This window comes from Cyrtonyx montezumae, unplaced genomic scaffold, assembly GCF_038088225.1.
Source record: "Cyrtonyx montezumae isolate F1298 unplaced genomic scaffold, pur_monq_1.0 scaffold_21, whole genome shotgun sequence".
Lineage (NCBI taxonomy): Eukaryota > Metazoa > Chordata > Aves > Galliformes > Odontophoridae > Cyrtonyx > Cyrtonyx montezumae.
Window position 1 is genome coordinate 5,501,599 of NW_027071948.1, and position 18,991 is coordinate 5,520,589.

At 51.3% G+C, this 18,991-nt stretch overlaps 1 protein-coding gene across 1 annotated transcript in view; it reads right to left on the reverse strand.

Moving 5' to 3' along the window:
• Positions 1-250: 250 nt before the first annotated feature.
• Positions 251-18,991, reverse strand: part of DISP3 (dispatched RND transporter family member 3) — a 33,009-nt gene continuing 14,268 nt past the window's right edge. The window contains exons 2-21 of the mRNA XM_065738186.1: positions 15,179-16,112; positions 14,074-14,293; positions 12,719-12,855; positions 12,476-12,610; positions 12,098-12,258; positions 11,741-11,880; positions 10,836-10,981; positions 9,266-9,421; positions 8,712-8,873; positions 8,058-8,180; positions 7,248-7,384; positions 6,406-6,587; positions 5,818-5,948; positions 5,545-5,717; positions 4,526-4,652; positions 3,804-3,949; positions 3,312-3,471; positions 2,926-3,039; positions 1,798-1,964; positions 251-1,116 (exon numbers count right to left, since the gene is read on the reverse strand). Coding sequence (XP_065594258.1) covers positions 754-1,116; positions 1,798-1,964; positions 2,926-3,039; positions 3,312-3,471; positions 3,804-3,949; positions 4,526-4,652; positions 5,545-5,717; positions 5,818-5,948; positions 6,406-6,587; positions 7,248-7,384; positions 8,058-8,180; positions 8,712-8,873; positions 9,266-9,421; positions 10,836-10,981; positions 11,741-11,880; positions 12,098-12,258; positions 12,476-12,610; positions 12,719-12,855; positions 14,074-14,293; positions 15,179-16,103 — 4,005 coding nt within the window. The 5' untranslated portion in view covers positions 16,104-16,112 and the 3' untranslated portion in view covers positions 251-753. The remainder of the gene's footprint in view (positions 1,117-1,797; positions 1,965-2,925; positions 3,040-3,311; positions 3,472-3,803; positions 3,950-4,525; positions 4,653-5,544; positions 5,718-5,817; positions 5,949-6,405; positions 6,588-7,247; positions 7,385-8,057; positions 8,181-8,711; positions 8,874-9,265; positions 9,422-10,835; positions 10,982-11,740; positions 11,881-12,097; positions 12,259-12,475; positions 12,611-12,718; positions 12,856-14,073; positions 14,294-15,178; positions 16,113-18,991) is intronic.

Sequence of the window (18,991 nt, forward strand, 5' to 3'; positions counted from 1 at the left end):
ACTGCTCCCAAGAGATCCCAGTGAAAGGGCCACAGTCTTTTATGAAACAAAGGGAGAGCCACAATGTCCTAGCATTCCCCACAAACAATGAAAGCAGGTCCCAGCGGGTGATGCTGCCCCAACATCTCTTGTTTTAATTGCACAACCACTCCAGTAGGAGCTAGCTGGGAACTGTGTCCTGCTCAACGAGTTTGCTGCTGAGCACAGGGCAGAGCAGAGCAGTGCACGCAGCCCCCAGGCCCGACCATCAGCTCACTGCTGTTCACAAGGCTCAGGTACTGATGCACGGCCCTGGCATGGGGACAGGACGTCACCCCAAGAGCCACTGTCACAGTGCTGACCCTGGCCAAGGGAAGGACAGAAAGGAAGCAGTCTGAAAGGGATCAGATAGCCTACCTGACTTCTTTACCTTTGTGGTTCCAGAAAGCTCTGTTCGTTTAAAAAAAGAAAAGCAGAAAGAAAATTGAGAGAAGGGCACCTTCTCCCCTCCTACTCATGGGCTGAGGAATTCCCTGGGCAGCCCTCACTGTCCGTCATCCATCACTACTGAAATAAATACAAGTTTAGAGCAAAACCCATTAGAAAATAAAGTGCATCTGGAGTTGAAAAACTTCTGGAAAAAACGGGACTTTTTTTTCCCCCTCCCCACCCCTCTTATTTTTTTTTTTTTCTTACAAAAAATATCCTTTAAAAAAAAAAAGAAAAAAAGAAAAAGGAGCAAGAGGACAGATCGCGTGGCTCTCGGTGTAGGGTCTACAGGGCTGTCCCATTAGGGAGAGGGATCTTAAATCCACCCTTCAGCAGGGCGAGGCAGATGCATAGAGCCAGCAGGCCGACGAGAAGCACTGCTGCCACAGCCTTGAGGCAGGAAGTCCTGCTCCGGGTGAAGGTGCCGGGCCCCATGATGCTCAGCAGGGCTGTGCTCACAGTCAGTGTGTATAGGATGGAGACTCCCGTGTTGAGGGCCACAATCTTCCCAAACTTGGCGAAAGGGGCAATGATGCAGAAGAAGAGTGGGACGGTGGCAATGACGGTGGTGACGGCGCTGGAGACAATCGCGACCCCCACGTGACGGATGGCTTCGATCGTCCTCCACTGGCGGCAGGCCGTGGGGTCCTGGCAGGAGGGACAGCAGTGTTATGGGGGAGCAGGGACGAGCACACAGGGCTGCAGAAATGCTTTATGCTCTGAGAGGGTGGCTTTGCTCTGTGTGAGTGTAGGTCTCACTGTTCACGCCATCCCTGGGCACAGCAGGCGAGCAGCCATGAGGTTAAAACCCAGCAGAGGCTAAGTGCTGGATTTTGTGCCTCCACTGGTGCCTTCTTTCAGCTGCATCAGGCTGAGTGCTGGGCCCATACACAGAAGGGCTGCATGCAGACACTATACCAACGAACAGAGACCCCCAAGCTTTCGTGGTGCCCATCTTCCTAAAGAGGGAAAGATGTTAACAAGGCCAGACTGGGCAAGCCACAAGCCAATGTGATTTTCAGGAGTTACAGGATAGGGCTACTCTAAGGCAGGACTGTCTCCACTGGGGCGTGAAAAAGCATTTCTTTGGACACAGGTGTGTCCAACAGCCATTGAGAGAGGGACAGGAGTGTGTGTTGGACGCTCAGCTGGGTTTACTGACTGCACGTACACCAGCTGACATCAGCTGGAAAAGCCACCCAGGTGTGCTGTGAGGGGGGCAGGAGGCATTTCCTTTTGCCCAGCACACCTTAGGTCCTGCATCACAGCTGGGTGGTACAGAGGGCACGAGGGAAGCAGATGCAAAGCTTTAGGAGGAAGAGAGCTCACCTCTGCGTGGTGCAGGGGCAGGTTTTCCCCTGCCAGCAGGTAGCCCTCCACCAAGTGCACACAGTAATCGACAGAAGAGCCAACGAGGATGGACAGAGAGATGGCTTCCACAGCCCCCATTTCCCAGCCAGACCAGTACATGATGGTCACCACCAGGCAGACCACCCCTGCGAGAAGAAGCTCACGTTAGGCAAGTTTAGAGGACTCAGGGAGTGCTGCCCAGCCCTACTGCTACAGATCAGTCACTGGGGATTTGGAGATCATGCCCCCACGCTCTGCACGCCAGCCAGGCTGAATGCTGCACATCCTCCCCCCTGCCCACAAAGGCAAACCCCACCTTCCAGCCATCCAATAATGCACTCAGATCTGCAGGGGATAGCAAAGCACCCAACTGAGGCAGTAGGCAAAATGACAGACTGATGCCAACCAGACTAAGAGCAAGTGTGCATATGTGCACTAGGTGGAAGAGCACTATGTTTTTCTTGCTAGAGTTTACTTGCAGCCTGAGCACATGCACGAGGTTTTCTTAGAGGCAAGAGTGCTGTTTGTTTGTGAGTCATCTGTGGGAGAGTAAGTGGTTTTAAAATGATAGATTTGATTTTGAAACCGGGAAGTTTAGCAACACACTTAGTCCATAATACTGTCAAATCACTAGCCAGGGAGAGGGAGCTATTTAGAAATTTGCTTCAAATACTAACAAAAACACTCCAATATTCAGCTCTTAAAATCTCCCACTGCTTGGAAACAGCAGCTATGGTGCAGATCCTTGGGAAGCAGTGCAATTGTTATTCAGAGCATGTGGGACTTAATCACATTATTATACATAACAGGCAGGGATGGCATTTGTGTAGCTAAACCCCTTATTTAAACAAATAGAAGGGATTGTGTAGATAAAACACACTGGGAATTAGATATACAAATCTGTTTTCCCAATGAGGTTCCTATGCAGTTGTTGAGAGTTTGTTCTGCTCACCTAAGTACATCAGGACCGAGTCCAGAAAACCAAAAGGATTTGGTAATAACAGAGTAATAACAACTCAGTTCAAATCATCAGAGGCTCAGCAGAGCCACCACCAACGAAATTCCAGAGAAAGGGAAGGCCTGGCACACCGAGGTTGGCAATTTTACCTAAAATGCTGAGCAGCACTGGCAGCAGGAGGAGGATGTGAGTGGTGAACACTGCCACTGCAGCCACGCAAATAACCAGCGAAAGGATGAGACCATACAAAGCACTCTGCACTCCTGGAAGAGAAAGAGGCAGTGAATTGGAGCCTGGGATGGTGACAGTCAGGGTGCACTGCATCCCTGCATGCCCCACCAGCAAATTCCCTCACCTTCTCTATTTCCCTGAACTCTTATCTAGAGATTTTGACAGTATGTACTCAGCTTGGAGTAGAAGAAGACTTTAGGACTGTGTGACTGAAGATAACACTTGTGCATAAAATGAAGCAAAGTGTGTTGTGAAGATACATCAGAGCACTTGGGTTCCTCAGGGAAACAGGGCAGTCACTTGCCTATGATCTCCATGAAGATCTGCTTCCAGTGCTCACAGGTCTGGAAACCACGACGGAGAGCAGAACCCTCTGGGAAGAGCTGGAGCTGCTGCTGCAGGAATGTCTCCCATTTCAGATAGTCAGCGTACGTCTGGAAGGAAGATTTCCCTTTGTAGGTTGTCTGTAAGGAGAGGAACGTGTTACTCTTGCATCCTGCTCTCTGATGCAGCATATGCATGGGTAAAGGTAGAACAAGCAGCTGGAGTTGCAGGCAGAACTTAGAGGGGTAAAAAGCCACCAGGTGTTTGCCTGAACTCACTAAGTGCACAGTGGTGGCATAAGCAGCTATTTCTTAGCAACATGTGAGTGCAGGCATCCATCTGCAATCAGGCACAGACACTAACAAGCACTAATTTATAGCTGCAAGTGAAAGTGGCTAGTGCAGAAAGAACAGATAGAAGCCCCCCAGAAGTCACAGAAGAAGCTGTCCCAAGGATGGACAGTGATGCTCACCGATTCAAATGCCATGGAGATCCACTGCACCTTCCCATCCTTGACTCCCACTGCCCCATGAGAGAGCTGTCCAGGCAGCAGGTTCGGCTCAGGGATGTTCTTGCACTCAGGGTGCAACATCTGCAGAAAGGAGGAGATGCTATAACCTGGAGAGAAAGAAAGAGCAAGGAGTGGAGGACAGGACAGGGAAAGGGAGCATATGGGAACAAAGGGGAAGAAAACAAGGAGACTGCAGGCTGCATTTGGTAGCAGCTGCCTCCCCTTGTAACTCTGACTTGTAAAAGCACTAGAGGTATCAGCACTGGAGTTCTCAGCTTGAGAGGGCACAGTCAGTGCTGTCGGCACTGAACATGAACACAACTCAAGCAGCTCTGCTGCTAGCTGGGCTGCAGAACAGGCATCTGATGCTGCTGTCCTACTTGCTGTGTATTTCTCATCCTTGCAGAAGCTGGCACAACACACAGGGGGAATGCCTCGTGGAGATGGGAGCTGTGGCTTGGGCCAAGTAGAGAGAGAGAGCAATGCTGCAGCCAGCTCAGAGAGCCGACTGCTGAGAAACACCTCTCAAGTGCCTGCACGTATCACTGACTGCTGTGTTTGCTTCCTTGCCCTGCTTCATCAAGCTGGGACCTGAAAGTTTAGAAGCCCTTGGCAGCTATGCTCCTCGGAATGGGAGGTGTAAAGCAGTCTCCACCCAGGGTCTCCCTGAGGACCCTACCTACCCGAGGGCAGGCACTGAGCCCCTCCTGGCTTCACCAGCTCCGTGTTACTGGCGATGGCTTTGCAGAGGCGGCACAGGTTGCCAATCTCTTTGAAGAGGTCGAAGCTGTCATCGTAGATAACGCTGCCCTTTCACAAGGAGACACAACAACAAGAGCACCACACATGAGACGTACACACAGCAAGTGGCACGAGGAGGCAGAACTCAATCATCTTCTGGGCACACAGCTTGGAATCAGCTTATTCATACCATAGGTAAATAAACCTCACACCTTAACCTCATCAGACAACCCAGAAAGAAGCTACGTTAAGAAAATAAATCAGGCAGTGTGACTGAAGTGCTGATGAATACGTGACTACCAGGCCATGCCCAAACTGCTGCAGTCTGACTATGGGGACTGCACTTAATTCCAGCTTTCTCCCCACTTCACTGCTTGTGTGTCATGCTCAAGGGGAAAGAAGTAAGGACAGGTTCTGCAGAGTGCCCCCCAAATCAGAAGGCTGAAATTCTGCAACTGCCACAGCTAAGCATAATTGTGCTGAGGAAGGGCTGTGTACTGAACTGGGTGATAAATTAGTCCTGAAAAAATCACTTTCAGGAAACTTCCTCTAGAGTGATTTGTATTTTTTTCCATATTACAATCTCTTAACAAAATAAACAATTACAGAAGACTATCAGTTGCTTGGATCTTGAGTTTGTAGGGACATTTCCATACCGAGCTCAAGATGGGTTTGCTTCTAAAACCCTCAGGAAAGCCACACTTAGACTCAAAATTAGAAGGTTAGGTACTGCACTCAGAAAGGGATTTTCTGAGAAGTCTGAAGCAATTTTAGGAAAGGGCTTCTTCATCCCCATTACTTGGGAAGGCTCTGAACAGAGTGAGCTTTTGCTTTTTCTACTACTCCATCTGCACAGAGTGCTGGACCGTACTGCCTGGGCTGCAGGGAACAACTGAATATCATCCAGGGAGACCCTTCCTTCGCCCATCAGCCCCAGGCTGGCCGTTCAGCATTCCTGTACCATGTCTCCGATGACGTGGTTGTCTGAGTGCCTTGTACGATTCACCCCTCGGATGCCAAAGACAACGAACACCATGGCTCCTGTGTCCACCAGTGGCCGCACTGCTGGCTTCCCACAGCCCATGTTCATGCAAGGATTAAACCCAGAAGTCGCCGACAGCCTTGCTCTGGGTGCTGCAGAAGAAAGGAAGGTTACACCTGAAGGCAAACCCCCAGCTGACTCTCTAGCATCGCCAGCCACAAGGCGTGGCTGAACAGCTCCTCAGCAGCTCACCTTTCTCACTGGGAACATAAAGGATGCCTTTGGTGGGTCCATCTGGGCTGGAGCTGAGAAGACAGCCTGGAGGGGCCACGCACACTCGGCCATGGTAAGGAGGCTTGTGTGACTGGGCAAAATACAGCTTCCTGTGCAGCAAAGAGAGTTTGTTATGGTTTGGGCACAGGTAGTATGGATGATGTCTCCACAGCACTACACGGACACAGATGTTTTCAAGGACAGAGGGAAGGAAAAGCTGCACAGTTCCAGACTTGGATCCCTAGCTACTGTGTGCTTTGTGCTGCCTGTTCAGCCCAAGGCTTCAGCTGTTTTTTTTTGCAAGACAAAAATAAGCAATTTCTTTTTGTCAGGCAAGGAGTCCCACAGTGACAACCCTGCATGTGGCAAGCCTCTGACTGGTGTTAATGGTGTTGTGGGTCTGTAAAACAGCTTGGCAAAGATAGGGTATGTGTGCAGCAAAGAGGCCTAAGGCCAGGGATGTCTCCAGCTGAGAGCAGGACTGGCACTGGACATGAGGCATCCTGCTTCAACCATTCAGGTGCACTGTGTTTGCTGCCTGGCCACGAGTGGGCTTTGGAGGGTTACCGTGTTCGCTGCTGCTCCTTGGCGGCCACGTAGAAACTGAAGTCGAACTTCCAGCCTCTCTTGTTATCACAGGACAAGGTAGTCATCATCCACTTCCTGGGGCTCGTCTGCTTAAGCAGCCCTACTGTGGACACACAAGCTGTCAGCTTCCTGGTGAAGTTACCGAAAGGCACTCTATACACCTAAGCAATGGATTAATGAAAACAGACACTTAACTCCACAAGGTTGCAGCCTGTCACATGTTAGCATCACACACTCCCCCTCCTCCCAGGGCACTGGCACAGCCATACAGAATGAGCACTGTAGGAACACACCCCACCAGCCCCCAGCCTGCCTCCTCCCCAGGGTGTGTGTGATGGGACCCCTTGCCACCCCCATTCTTTGTGCCCAAGCTGGCTGGTGGCTGCTCTGTTCAGGATGAGGGAGAAATGAAACAAAATTCTGCTGGGGGTGTCCGTGTCCAACACGTGCACAGGCAGCATTGCCTGCTTACCAACTGTCTGTGCAAGGACAGAAGAAAGCGGTGGGAATGCAGATGTCTCAGTTGCAGTTTCTACTAAACTGAGCTCAGCTGATGATGCCAGGACTCATCTGATCCCCACAGACACCCACACTTCTGCTCTCATTGCTGACAGTCACATTGCAACTGCAACAGGCCAATACTGAGGCAGTGCAAGGCATCATCTCTAGCAATGCCCTCTGTGCTAGCTCCTTTACTGCAATGCCCTGAACACTTCACCCTGAGCTACCCAGGGCCCCGTGGAGAGACAGGAGGCTCTTGTGCTCACCTGCTGAGTGCTGTACTCTTGATAGAGGGGTCCACCATCCCTGGACTGACTCACCTGGAACGAAGGCACCTCTCCATCTCCTGGTGACACCATCTGCCAGGGGGCAGGGATACTGGCATTGAGAGAGAATCTGTAGATGGCTGGCCTTCCCTTGCTTCTGGACTTGGAGATATACACAGTCCCCTGCAGATCTGCAGAAAACAGAGGGAGAAAATGAAGGCTTGTGGTACTGCTCCATCAGCAAATCTTACAGGCGTGGGGAGCAGTGGAGGAGGTTCTTCTGGCCTGTTCTCTCCTCTGGGGCAGCAGGCACAGGCTCTGCCTTCTAGCAGCACAGCACACCTTTCAAAGGCTTTCACAAGCATATCCTGAGCTGCAGTAATTCCTGATGGCTTATTGATTCATGTCAGCTCAGGACCTGGCCCAATAACTCTTTTATCCTCAAAATCCCCAGCAAAGTGAGCTGAATTTACTTTCTTCATGGCCTGCCAACAAGGCTGTGACACAGGATAGGGATGCAAAAGGTCAGAGCTCCCAGCCCTGTGCTCATACTAGGCAGACCACAGGGATTTGTCACTAGACACCTGCCACCTGGACTGTAGGACCAGTAGAACAGTAGGCATGGTAATGATGCCCTACACATCCAGCACCAAGCCAGGGCTCAGCAGGGATGTGTCAGAAGAAAATTATTCCATATCAGTTATTCAGAGGTTATATGATTTTTTTTCCTTTTTTTTAAAGAAACATGGCCAAAAATCTGCCCTCATGCCCTGCTTACCTTGCTGCCCTGTATCACTTATCTGCCCTCATGCCCTGCTTACCTTGCTGCCCTGTATCACTTATCTGCCCTCATGCCCTGCTTACCTTGCTGCCCTGTATCACTTATGCTCCCTTTGCTTCCCCAGGGTGATCCAGAGCCTCTCTTCTTTTTTTCCAAGGATGTTCGGAAGTTGTTTTGCAAACTGTGGGGCTTTTCCTGAAACAAACCTGTCCCACAAGGTTACTCAGGGAGGAAACAGAATCACAGCAAGAGACCTACCATGGCTTAGTGGGCATGGTGGTGATGGGTTAATGGTTGGACTAGATGATCTTGGTGGTCTTTTCTGACCTTAACAATTCTATGATCACTGTGCATGCTATTCATTTGAGCAGGTAACACATCAGACATTCTACTGTAGACTATCTAATCCCAAGCAGGGAGCACAAAGCCACAGACCTCAGGCTGGTCACGGGCATAGTCCCTTATGAGTAAAAGTAGTTGGCTTTGCTAGACTTTAATGCTATGTGCTCTAGCAAAAAAAAAAAACAAAAAACAAAAAACAACTCAGGCAGTACTTGGCTAAAGCAGCTTTTCAAAATACTCAGCTCCTACAGGCAACACCAACATCCTACTCAGAGTGTCACCTCCTTTCAATAGGACCCATTCAGTATTCAGTGAGCCATGAAAAACATAGCTCTCTCTCCCATGTTCCAGCTCCCCCAGCCTAGGGTCTGCAGCCTGGACACCAGTGCTCTCACCTGAGCAGGTAATGCAGGAGATGCCTTCAGCACTCAGGTTGTATTTCAGGTCTAGCAGCACCTGGATGTTGGTGTCAGGGCGGAACAGGACTGGAGCACGGCTAGCTGGGCGGAGGCGGCTGGCAAAGAATATGGACAGGAGCAAAACCAGGAGAAAGAGCCCTGCAAAGAAAAGTCCATATAAGTGTACGGGAGACCCTGCACATTCCTCTTATGATATAGTTAGCAGAGACATGGAGGAAGGAGGAGAAAGGAACTGCACTGCTGACTTTGGCAGCTGGGATTTCTTGTGTTGAGTCCTGTGCTTGGATAACCCCATGAGGACCTGCCATTTCAGATCTGAGTGAGAGGAGAGGGATGGAAAAGTCTCCAAGTTCCTCAAGTCCCCTTAGGGACTATCTGCTCTGGCAACACTCATCAGCTGTGTTAGAAACCACCTGTTATACCTCCTTTCTCTATCTCTTGTCACTAATAATCACAGCTTGGATACTGCCTGAGATGCTGTCAAATCCTCTAAAATCCACAAGGATGGAATAACATCCTTTATTCCTTACCCACAATCACCCATCTGCTCTTCACCGCAGACCACAGCACCCAGTGCTCCAGAAGCTCCTGGAGATGAGCTATCAGGTGACCTCTGTTGCTCTTCTCCACAGGCAGATTTTCTGGCATCACAGATACCAAGGGAACATCCCCCATTTCCAGAGAGACTAGAAAGAGAGAAAAATCAAAGGCATGTGTCAGTGTCATGAGTGTTTCTCATCGTTTCCCTGCCCACTTTCACAAATGTGATGTATTGTATGGCTCAGTGCTAAGGTGTGGGATGAGACACAAGCAAAGACTTGCCCAGGATGTCACTGGAAGCATCTTTGGCAAGTCACATCCATGTGACAGCTACACTTCTAAATGCATAACTCAGTCCAAAGCCATGCTTCAGGCTGTTCTTCCACTGCCAGATCCCACTAACACTGTGCATATGGCTACAGGGACACTGTGTGCTTATTGGGCCAAGCAGTTTGTCCCCCTGTTGCACTGAGTATGTCTTGGAGCTGATTACACACAGCTCACCTCTCCTTGGCTCCTGAACCATTCCTCCACTCCAGTTCAGGGATGCCTGGGGAGCTGCCCCTTCCCTACAGGTGAGAAACACTCATTTGCTGTAGCAGGGTCAAGGACTGCGTGCTGTGCTGCACAGCTGACACACAGACCACGCTTGGTCACCTACTGGAACAAGCTGCTTTGCTACTTCATGAGTAACCTGATGCCCACGGGCCCTCAGAGAAAAGCATTCTGCTGTTTGCTCAGAAGGGAAGGAGTGATTTCCATACATTACCATTGCATGTGTCTCTGGCATGCTAAGGAGACAGCTCTTGCAATGCAGAGCCAAAGCTCAGTTGTCTCCAGATCTACAGGGAGAGGGTCTGTGCACTGCCATGGGATGGATGGGCTCTCAGCCACGGATCCACGTGCCCCCAGTTCCAGCTTGCTGCTAGGTGTGAAAGCTACTCACTGCCCAGACCAATTCCATCATGGATTTTAAAAGGAAGAGATCCTAGCAAGTTTTAAAAGACAAGTACCGCAGAAAGAGCACGACCCTGTAAGCGTCTTTATCTCCAGTCAGTGCTAGAAGGAACATCTCCTGCTAACAAGTGATAGGGCATTTCTAGGCACCCTTTTTGTAGATTGCCTGTGTAGTCTCAGGCAAGTCATTGCTCTCTCTCTGCCATAGGGAGAAGGTGCTCTGAGGAGGTGATGCTGGAGAATAACGAAGTGTTCTCTGCCTCCTCAAATGCAGTGCTCTGAGTAGCAGGGAAGGAGGGAAAACATCCTTTAGGTGAGCTGTTCTGGTGCTATGGATTAGATGTTTCATGGCTGCATCCATTTGGCAATTACTGACTCCAGGCAGAAAATACAATTCATGTTAGACCAGTCCAAGTGGATTAGCAAAGCAATGAGCAAGCCACGCATCCACAGCTGCTGCAGATCTCAGTGCAGCTTGCAGACCCCTACAACCTTCCGTGACAGCACTACCTCCTGCTCAAAAGTAAGGAAACTGAGGAACAACTGGGAAAAGCTTCAGGATGAACAGGACAGCGTGGTCATCCTGACACAACAGGCACGTACCGGGCTCCTCCTCCACGCTCAGCAGTGGGATGTCATCATCGAGGTAGGGCAGTGTCTCTCGGCCTGCTCTGGAGGTGGTCCCCGAGGCAACAAAGAGATCTTCAGTCAGATGCAAAGCACTCTTCTTGGAGCACTTCTGATTGCAGCTGTGTTGGGGCAGGGAAGGAGGCAAAGGCACGAGCTTTGAGTCAGGCACCCAGCAAAGAGTTACCACCGGTCTCTTTTAGCAGGAAGGAAAACAGCAGCAGCCTGCTCCAATTACTTGGAAAGGCAACAAGAGGCAGTGCTGCGTCCTATTTCCATTGCTAAGTGCTGAGAGGTCAGGGGCTGAGCTGCTGTGGCAAAGCAGCAGCAGTCTGGGCTGAATAAACAGAGCTGAGCCACACACACTGGGCGCCGAGTGATGGAAGTTTCAGCAGTTCATCTGCCTGCTAATGAATTAAATCAGGCCAGGTCATCTGTGCTGCTAAAGAGCAAGGGAAGGGAAATGTGCTGACTTCCAACAGGAATCTGCATGCACTGCTTGTGCTCACAGGCAGGAGCAGCTCTGCTCTGTCTGTCGGGCTGGGCTTGTGTGACCACAGCTCAGGGATGTGGCCCTGCTCTGAGGACACGGATGGCTCCCACACTCCACACGACTTAACAAGGAGGAACGGGTGACACTGCTGAGCCTGCCCCCAGAGTGGCATGTGTGCTTACCCCAAGGGGAATGAGACTGGGATCTGGTCCTTCTATTTCTGCTCTCATCTGGAAGGACAGATGTTGAATTTCTCTCATGCTAGAGACTATCAGTGAATGGGAAGTTGAGGGGGGTGATAATGACAGAGAGGATTGGGTAAGGATTTGCACACTGTCTTGGTCACATGCTGCACAACACCTTCCTACTCACAAAACTCAGGGCTCACCTGGTTTGGCAGGAGCTCTCTAGTGGGGACACATAAAGGGTCCATATTCCGAGAGCAGCTGGCATGGTGAAGAGCACAGCCACCCAGCAGCAGGACACAATCAGCGACATGAAGAGCCCAAAGTCGTGCACAGCTGGGATCTACATGAAGAGAACATGAGATTGGGATCAGAGAAGTGCCAGGGCAGGAGATCTAAAGAGACAAAAAGATATCTGGAGGAACCTGAAAATAGCTCATGCCGATCTTAGTCATAGTCAGCAAAGCTGGTACGGAGCTGAGTCAGAGCTTGGCAGCTTCCCTCTATTTTAGGGTTTCTGGCAGGAATAGAAAGCCCCCAGTCCCACAACTGCAGGGTACCTGAGAGAAGATGTTGGCAGCATAAGCTGCAGCTGTGGTCAGGGAAGTGAAGAAGGTGGCCTTCCCTGCTGTCTGGATAGTGTGGATCATGCGCAGGCGCAGGTCTTTGAGGTGGGTGGCCTGGCGGTAGGTGTTGATGAACACAAAGACATCATCAACCCCTAAGGGAAAAAAGGAGGGAGAGTTCAATACTCTGCTCACACCAAAGGGACATGTGATGAAATCCTTGTTTCCCCTGAGTTTCAGATCTGAAGATCCCTCGCTTACAGACAATGGAGGCAATGGGCTTGAAAATTTGATCACCATCACCTTCCTCTCTCCTGCATGCAGGAGTTGTGGCAAGGCAGCACAGGTAGGTCTGAGCAAGGACATGCTTACCAATCCCCACAATGACAAAGGCAGCCACACCATTGAGTATGCCCAAGTACTGGATCCCAAAAACGACGTGGTACAGGAACAGAGCCACCAGACAGCTCAGCCCAATACTGGCGATGCCAAAGAATGACAGGAACACTGCAGGAGGAAAGAGAGATGGGAAAAAAACCACCAGTGATGGCCACTCCCAGGGAGAATACACACCTCCCACCTGCCCTGCTGGGGCACACTGCACCCTGAGCCTACCTGAGCAGGAGGTAAGGATGTAAACCAGCACAGCTATGCAGCTACTGCTGATGAAGGCCAGCAACATGTCATTGTTGAAAGTCCTCCTCACTTCATAGTCAAACAAATCCGTCCCTCCGTACAGCACCTGGACTTTGCTAGGGTGGGAAGATAGGGAGGAAGAGGAGCAGGCGGAGTTGAGTGTACAGGGGGTGGAGTGAGGGGATTTAACAAAGCACATCATCTCCCCCCGGAGCCAAAGGATGTCACTGCTCCCATGAACTCTATAAACTGCTCAGAGCAGTGAGAGCAGGTTGGACAAGATTGCTGCTGGAGGTGAAATTCACACAGGAAGGGAGAAAAATAAAAGAGCAGGTCTAACATTTTTAGAATTCCTCCAGTGTATGGTGGGACTGTGGCACTAATAGACTTCCTGCTGTCAGCAAACAGCTTCTGAAGCTTCCAAAGCTGATTCCATCTAGCATCCTAATCACTGCTTTTTATATTAAGCACAAAGGTAATAACCGTCGGATGCAGGCAGAGTTAGAGCTCATCAGGAACCATATGATTTGCTTCTGGAAGCTGACTCTGAGCGGAAGTAATCCGAGATAATTTAAGCAGGAGTACCACAGCACTGCATCATAGGAATCCGAGCTTCAGAACGGGGCCTCAGCCCCAGTTCCACTTCAGCTTCCACTGTCTGCAGCCCACTGTGCCAGCCCAGTGCTGAGAACGCTGCAGATGCTTTCAGGGCTAACAAGGGCTGGCTGCATTTGAAGATGAATGTCCCTTCATACCGGGAACTATTGAGATTCAGAGCCATAGAGAGCTGGAGTCTGAGAAGTTGCAGTGCCTTCCCCCAGCTCTCCTGGTCTGCCCTTTCTCTTTGACTTCTGTTTTACCCTTTCTCTTCCACAAGAGCCCTGCAGAGCAGGTGGTGAAATACCCCATTCCCCCCAGATTGATGCCATTGACTCCCATTTCACTCCCCACATCAGACAAGCTGAGGCCAAATTTAGAGCAGGAACACAGAGCAGCAGCTCTGCTGGAATCAGTGCAATTGGACTTGTGAGATGGAGCAAACAGACCCCACATCACACAGGGGCTGAGCAGAAAGGCAGACGCTAGATTCAATCTTTGCCTTGCCACCACCATTTCTGATGTCTCTGACATGCTGCTGCAGTAGGAAGTGGCACTGAAGTGTGTAAATGGTTTTCTGTTCCCCACTTCCACTCACAGCAAAGTGCCAGAGCCCAACTCTGAAGATATTTTCACTCCTTCCTCCAGCTGCCCCTTTAGTGCCTTAGGAAGCGTCCTCTTCTCCAGCCTCTGTCCATCCCTGCCTTTGCCTCCTCCCTGCTTGCACACATCCTCACCTCGTGGACTGCTTGGCCAGCATGGCCACGTAGGTGACCACAAAGTTCTGGAACTTGTGGCGCTGCTCCTCCCAGCGATCCTCCACTGAGTAGTAGTTGGGCAGCGGTGCCCCAAAGAGGATCTCACTCCGCAGCAGGGAGCTCTTCTTGTTCTCAGCAGACAAACCCTCATCTACGTACCAGTAGAACTCGGGGTGGGTCATGGCCAGCTCCAGGGACCCTGCAGGAGGGAAGCACCACTCATGTGAGGTCCTGCTGAGCCTGGCCAGGCACAGGGTCTGACAAAGGAGAGCTGGGACTGTAGTCACTATGGTAATACGATTATCTGCACACGAAGCAAAGAGATAAGACGTAAGGAGCAGATTCAATTTCTTTAAGCACACCATGAAGACCAGAGCAAGCCAGTTCTGAGTAAGAGACAATCCCTCTGTCCCCAGAACCCAAGTTCCCTTGAGTTTGTGCCAGAAACACTCAGAACTGGGCTCCTTCCTGTTTTGGTAACAGAACTATTACTCACACTGGAGCAGATGGAGCTCAGCCTTTGCCTGCTCCCAGCATGGCTCCTGGACAGTTACCAGCTGCATCCTGTGCTGGGGAGACAGATGGATGCTCCATCCCACAGACGCATCACACCCACAGCCTTCTTATGATTCACCTCCTCACCACCTCTGCTCTGCTGGAGGGGCATCCTTCAGGGAATGGAGCTGGGAGGAGGAGGGAGGGCCTTCCTCCTCTTCTCCTTACAGACAGCTGGTGACTCACAAGCTGCCTTTCAAGCTGCAGAGCAGCCCACAGACCTCTTTCTTCTGTTCCACAGTGCAGGGAAGCTCGTCCCTATTGTCTGTCCAAGACCTGACATTCTTCCAATTCTTCTCATTCTCACGAGTGAATGAGTGGAAGGCACCTGTACAGTGCATGATCCCCCTTCACTCGGCCCCATTGCTCACCTGTTGGGGTCTGTGTGACACCGTTTAGTGGGCAGGGTGGGGATGGGTTGGTGGTTGCACTATAGATGCTCTTAGTGGTCTTTTTTCAACCTTCATGATTTTATGACTCTACATACGCCCTGATCTCACTAGCCTGTGCCCACAGCAGCCCAGCTCACCTTGGATATCGGCGAGGTCTTGTCCCATGCCATCGTAGTAGATCTTCCCTCCCCTCTCCGTGGGGAAGAAATAGGTCATGAGGGAGCTGGGAGGGGAGCAGTAGGAGTAGGAGCCCAAGGGGAGGTCTTTCAGGACCTCATGCGGCTTCCAGCAGAACTCCCGGAAGCGAGGGTGGTCCATGATCTTACGTTCAACCTCGTGGATGGTAACCAGGCGCTCCGTGGTGAAGATGTTATTCTCAGAGTCCCCTCGGGCCAAAAAGATGAGCTCAATGCGCCAGTGCGCGTGTGTCTGCGTGTTGGCACTGATGTAAGTGTTGGAGTAGTCCCAGCGCGGGGCAGCCCTGGCGATGCGGGACGTCTCGTTTCCCGGGTGCGGGTGGGCACGGGGCTCAGGGGGGCTAGTCCTGCCCTGGGGGCTGCGCTTGGCCCGCGTGCCGACCTGCAGGTGGGAAGCATTGAGGTGCAGCTGTTGGAGCTGCTCGAAGATGAGCCTCTGGAGGGTTTCGGAGGTGAAGTCGGCCAGGTCACGGCGGTTCCTCCCCCACGACCCAAACTGGGCCTTGAGGGCCAAGGCGAGCGCGTCGAAGCGCTGCGAGGACTCGTGGTTACGGATCTCAAAGGCGTTGTAGGAGATATCAATGTCCAGGGCTGGGTAGTGGAGGAACATGACGACAGCGAGCACAGCAGGGATGGCACAGCCCAGGAAAAGGATGAAGCCAGCGCAGTACGGGTTGGTAAAGATCCAGCCTACGACATTCCAGAAGCCACTCACTGGCAGTGTGACACGCAGGGGCCTGACCCTGCAGGGGTTTTTACCACACAACAGAGCACCCTCCCGCCTCTTCCTCGAGCTGAAGGCAACCTCTTCATCCTCCTCGTCCAGCCAGGCGTCCTGCAACAAGGGGTCATCCTCTGTGTCCATGTCCAGTGCCTGAACAAAGGGCAGAGAAAAGCGGTCAGCGATGCTCCTGCAGTGGGGTCACCAGGCCCAGCAGTGGGGTCACCAGGCCCCATCTGTGGGTGCACAGCATCACCAAAGGGTCTCAGCAACAGAGCGGGGGCTCTCCCAACCCTGCACCCTTGATGGTAACACACAAGTCCTTTTGGATCGTGCAGATTCAGCGCGTGCACTGAAAGAGCAGCTGCTCAGGGAGTACCCCACGGCTCATCTAACAGAGGAACCAGAGCAGGAGGAGTTCAAACAACAGTCACAGAGCCCTGTGGGACTCTGTGCAGCTCCAGGAACACCAGCATAGCGGCACCAGGGGCTTCAGAGTGCGTTAATTAATTAGTGAACCTGGTTCTCACGCTTAGGATCAGCTCAAGCTACTAGACGAAAACACAAGAGACTCCATCCTCTTCTCATTAAAACGGACAATAGATTTCCCTGCAGGTATTTATAGCTGCATTTCCCACAAAGCATGCTCTGTATGCACACAGAAATCTCATGCACCTGCAGAGGTGAATGTTCCCACCGAGCTCTGACTGTGAACTTGCAGGATCCCCATTCAGCAGAGCAGGAAGGGAAGGGCTGAATGACCCCGGGCTCAGGCAGGGATCTCCACGACAAATCTCCTCAGCCCTGCAATTGTTTATGGCTATTGTTTATGAAGTGCAGAACACGCAGGATGCAAAAGCAGGCACAGCCCCCAGGGAACAAACAAAAAACTCCCTCCCAGATCAGCTCACACTTGAGCAGGAAAGAAAAGGACACGAGCTGGGAGATGCTCTCTTTGCTGGGCTCTCAGCCTTTCCCCGAGCCCTTCCTTGCTCTAGGAAGGTGAGAAGGAAGCTGGCTGGTTCTAGGCTCCATTATAAAATCAAAGAATCATTAAGATTAGAAAAGACCTCTAAGTCTGACCCCAATCCAGCCCAGCTATGCCTAACAGCCATGTCCCTCCGTGCCACATCCCCACGCTCTTGAAGATCTCCAGGACAGCAGTGGTCCCCAAAAGCAATGCCCATCACAGTGCCATGCCTTCCTGCAAAGCCTCACACCCCTCTGCACGAATGAACACATTCAATTCGTTGCTTGACTCTGAGAGCTGCGAGCAATTTACACATAGGCCAGAAGCAATTTAAGAGCTTTACTCCTAGCCAGTGTTTCTATTTAACAGGATTTCTATCTGCAGAAAGATGAACTGCCGGCTCCCTGGAAAAGCAAAGACTCAGGAAAAGCAAAGGGGAAAGAAATGCTCCCTGGCAGAAGAAGGATGTACAAAGGAGCAGTGATCCCTGGCTCTGGGCAGCCCAGGGGAAGCCTGTGGCTTTGCACAATGGCCACAGGATTTCTTCTGCTCTGGATAGCACCTGCAGGACAGCACTCCCAGCCCATGGAGAACCTTTGAGCTCAGCTTCTGTGTTCCTGCCCACATTGGGGGAAGCATCAATGCCCATCAAAGGCTTTAATCTACAGCTAGAGCTGTCTCACAACATGGTGGCTTCCACTGCTGCCCTTCCTCTCACAGCCCTGGGCTGCCCTTCAAGAGGAGGGAGTTACTGCAAGGCTTGATCAAGCATATTTAGTCTCTTTTTAGAAAGTAAGAGGGTAAAGGGCCATAATCATTTCCCATTTATTGAGCTAGTGAGGAGAAGGAAGGAGAAGATTGTAATCCTGAAACACAAGAGCCTGCACGTGACAAGAAAGGGAAGCAAGAGAGACTGAGGTAGTAATGAGCCATCAGAAGCAGTATCACACCATCCTCTTTTTTAACCAAAATCTGAATCCTCGATTAAAGGAGGAGGATCAGACCTCAGGCATCTCCTCTGGCTCTCCCCACTCACTCTCGGGATATCTGCAAAACCCCACTGTGACAGATGGGCACCCACAACGTGTGAAGGTCACAGTGTACTAATCCCAACCTAAAGACTGCGTGCAAACTCTGATGTGAACCCCAGAGCAGCAAATGCTGGAAAAGCCCCAGGATTGTCTGCACCCACATCAGAACTGAGTCGGGGCTCTGGAAGGCTCACGCTGTGCTCCTGGCAGAAGGCAGCTGGGCTGTGCAACCCCGAAGGGGACAGCTTCGCTCTGTGTGCATCTGTGTGCATCTGTGTGCATCCTGCCCTGGTTCCAGCACAGCTCTGAACTCCCTTCAAAAGAGTTTACTGCACGATTTGGCTGCAAAGCCAGACACAGCCCACTTAGCATTGCCCCTGGGACTTGTCTGGTTCTACTGCCTTCCTCAGATCCTGCCTGGGTCAGGATGAAAGCTTCTGCAACCCAACACACAGCAAATGGAAGTGGCAGGGGAGATAAACCCTGAAATCGGCCAGAAGGAGTGAAATGCATTTTCTCTGCTCGAATTTTACTCGGGGCTGGCCTCATTTCCCTCCTCCATCTCCCATACTACTCAGGGATGCCCAATGCTGAAGCACGGCCCAATTACTTTTCCACTTTCAGGATTTGTACACCTAATCCTGCAGCTCCAACCAAAGCTCTGTTTCACTTTCAGGTTGGAAGGAAAAGAGGATAAGAACGCTCCCCGCAGCTCTGGACACATTTCTTCAAAGAAGAGGCCCTGACTCACCCTCTTGGAGTAGGCACTGAGATTTGTTGGACTTCCCCCTGCCCTTTCCTAAGCAAAGGGGCTCATAACTGTCAAAAGCAGGCAGGACTTGGCAGAACGAGTGGCAAACCTCCTGTACACGTTAACTGGAGACCTCCCCCAGCCCCTGCGTGGCATGTTCAGCTTCCCAAGTCCACGCCATTGAAAGCAGATGGGGCAGAACCTCACAAAGCTGTGCTAGGGACAGCTCCATTGTAGGCTGGGGTACTCCACTAGTGACCAGCCAACCCTGGTTTATTAT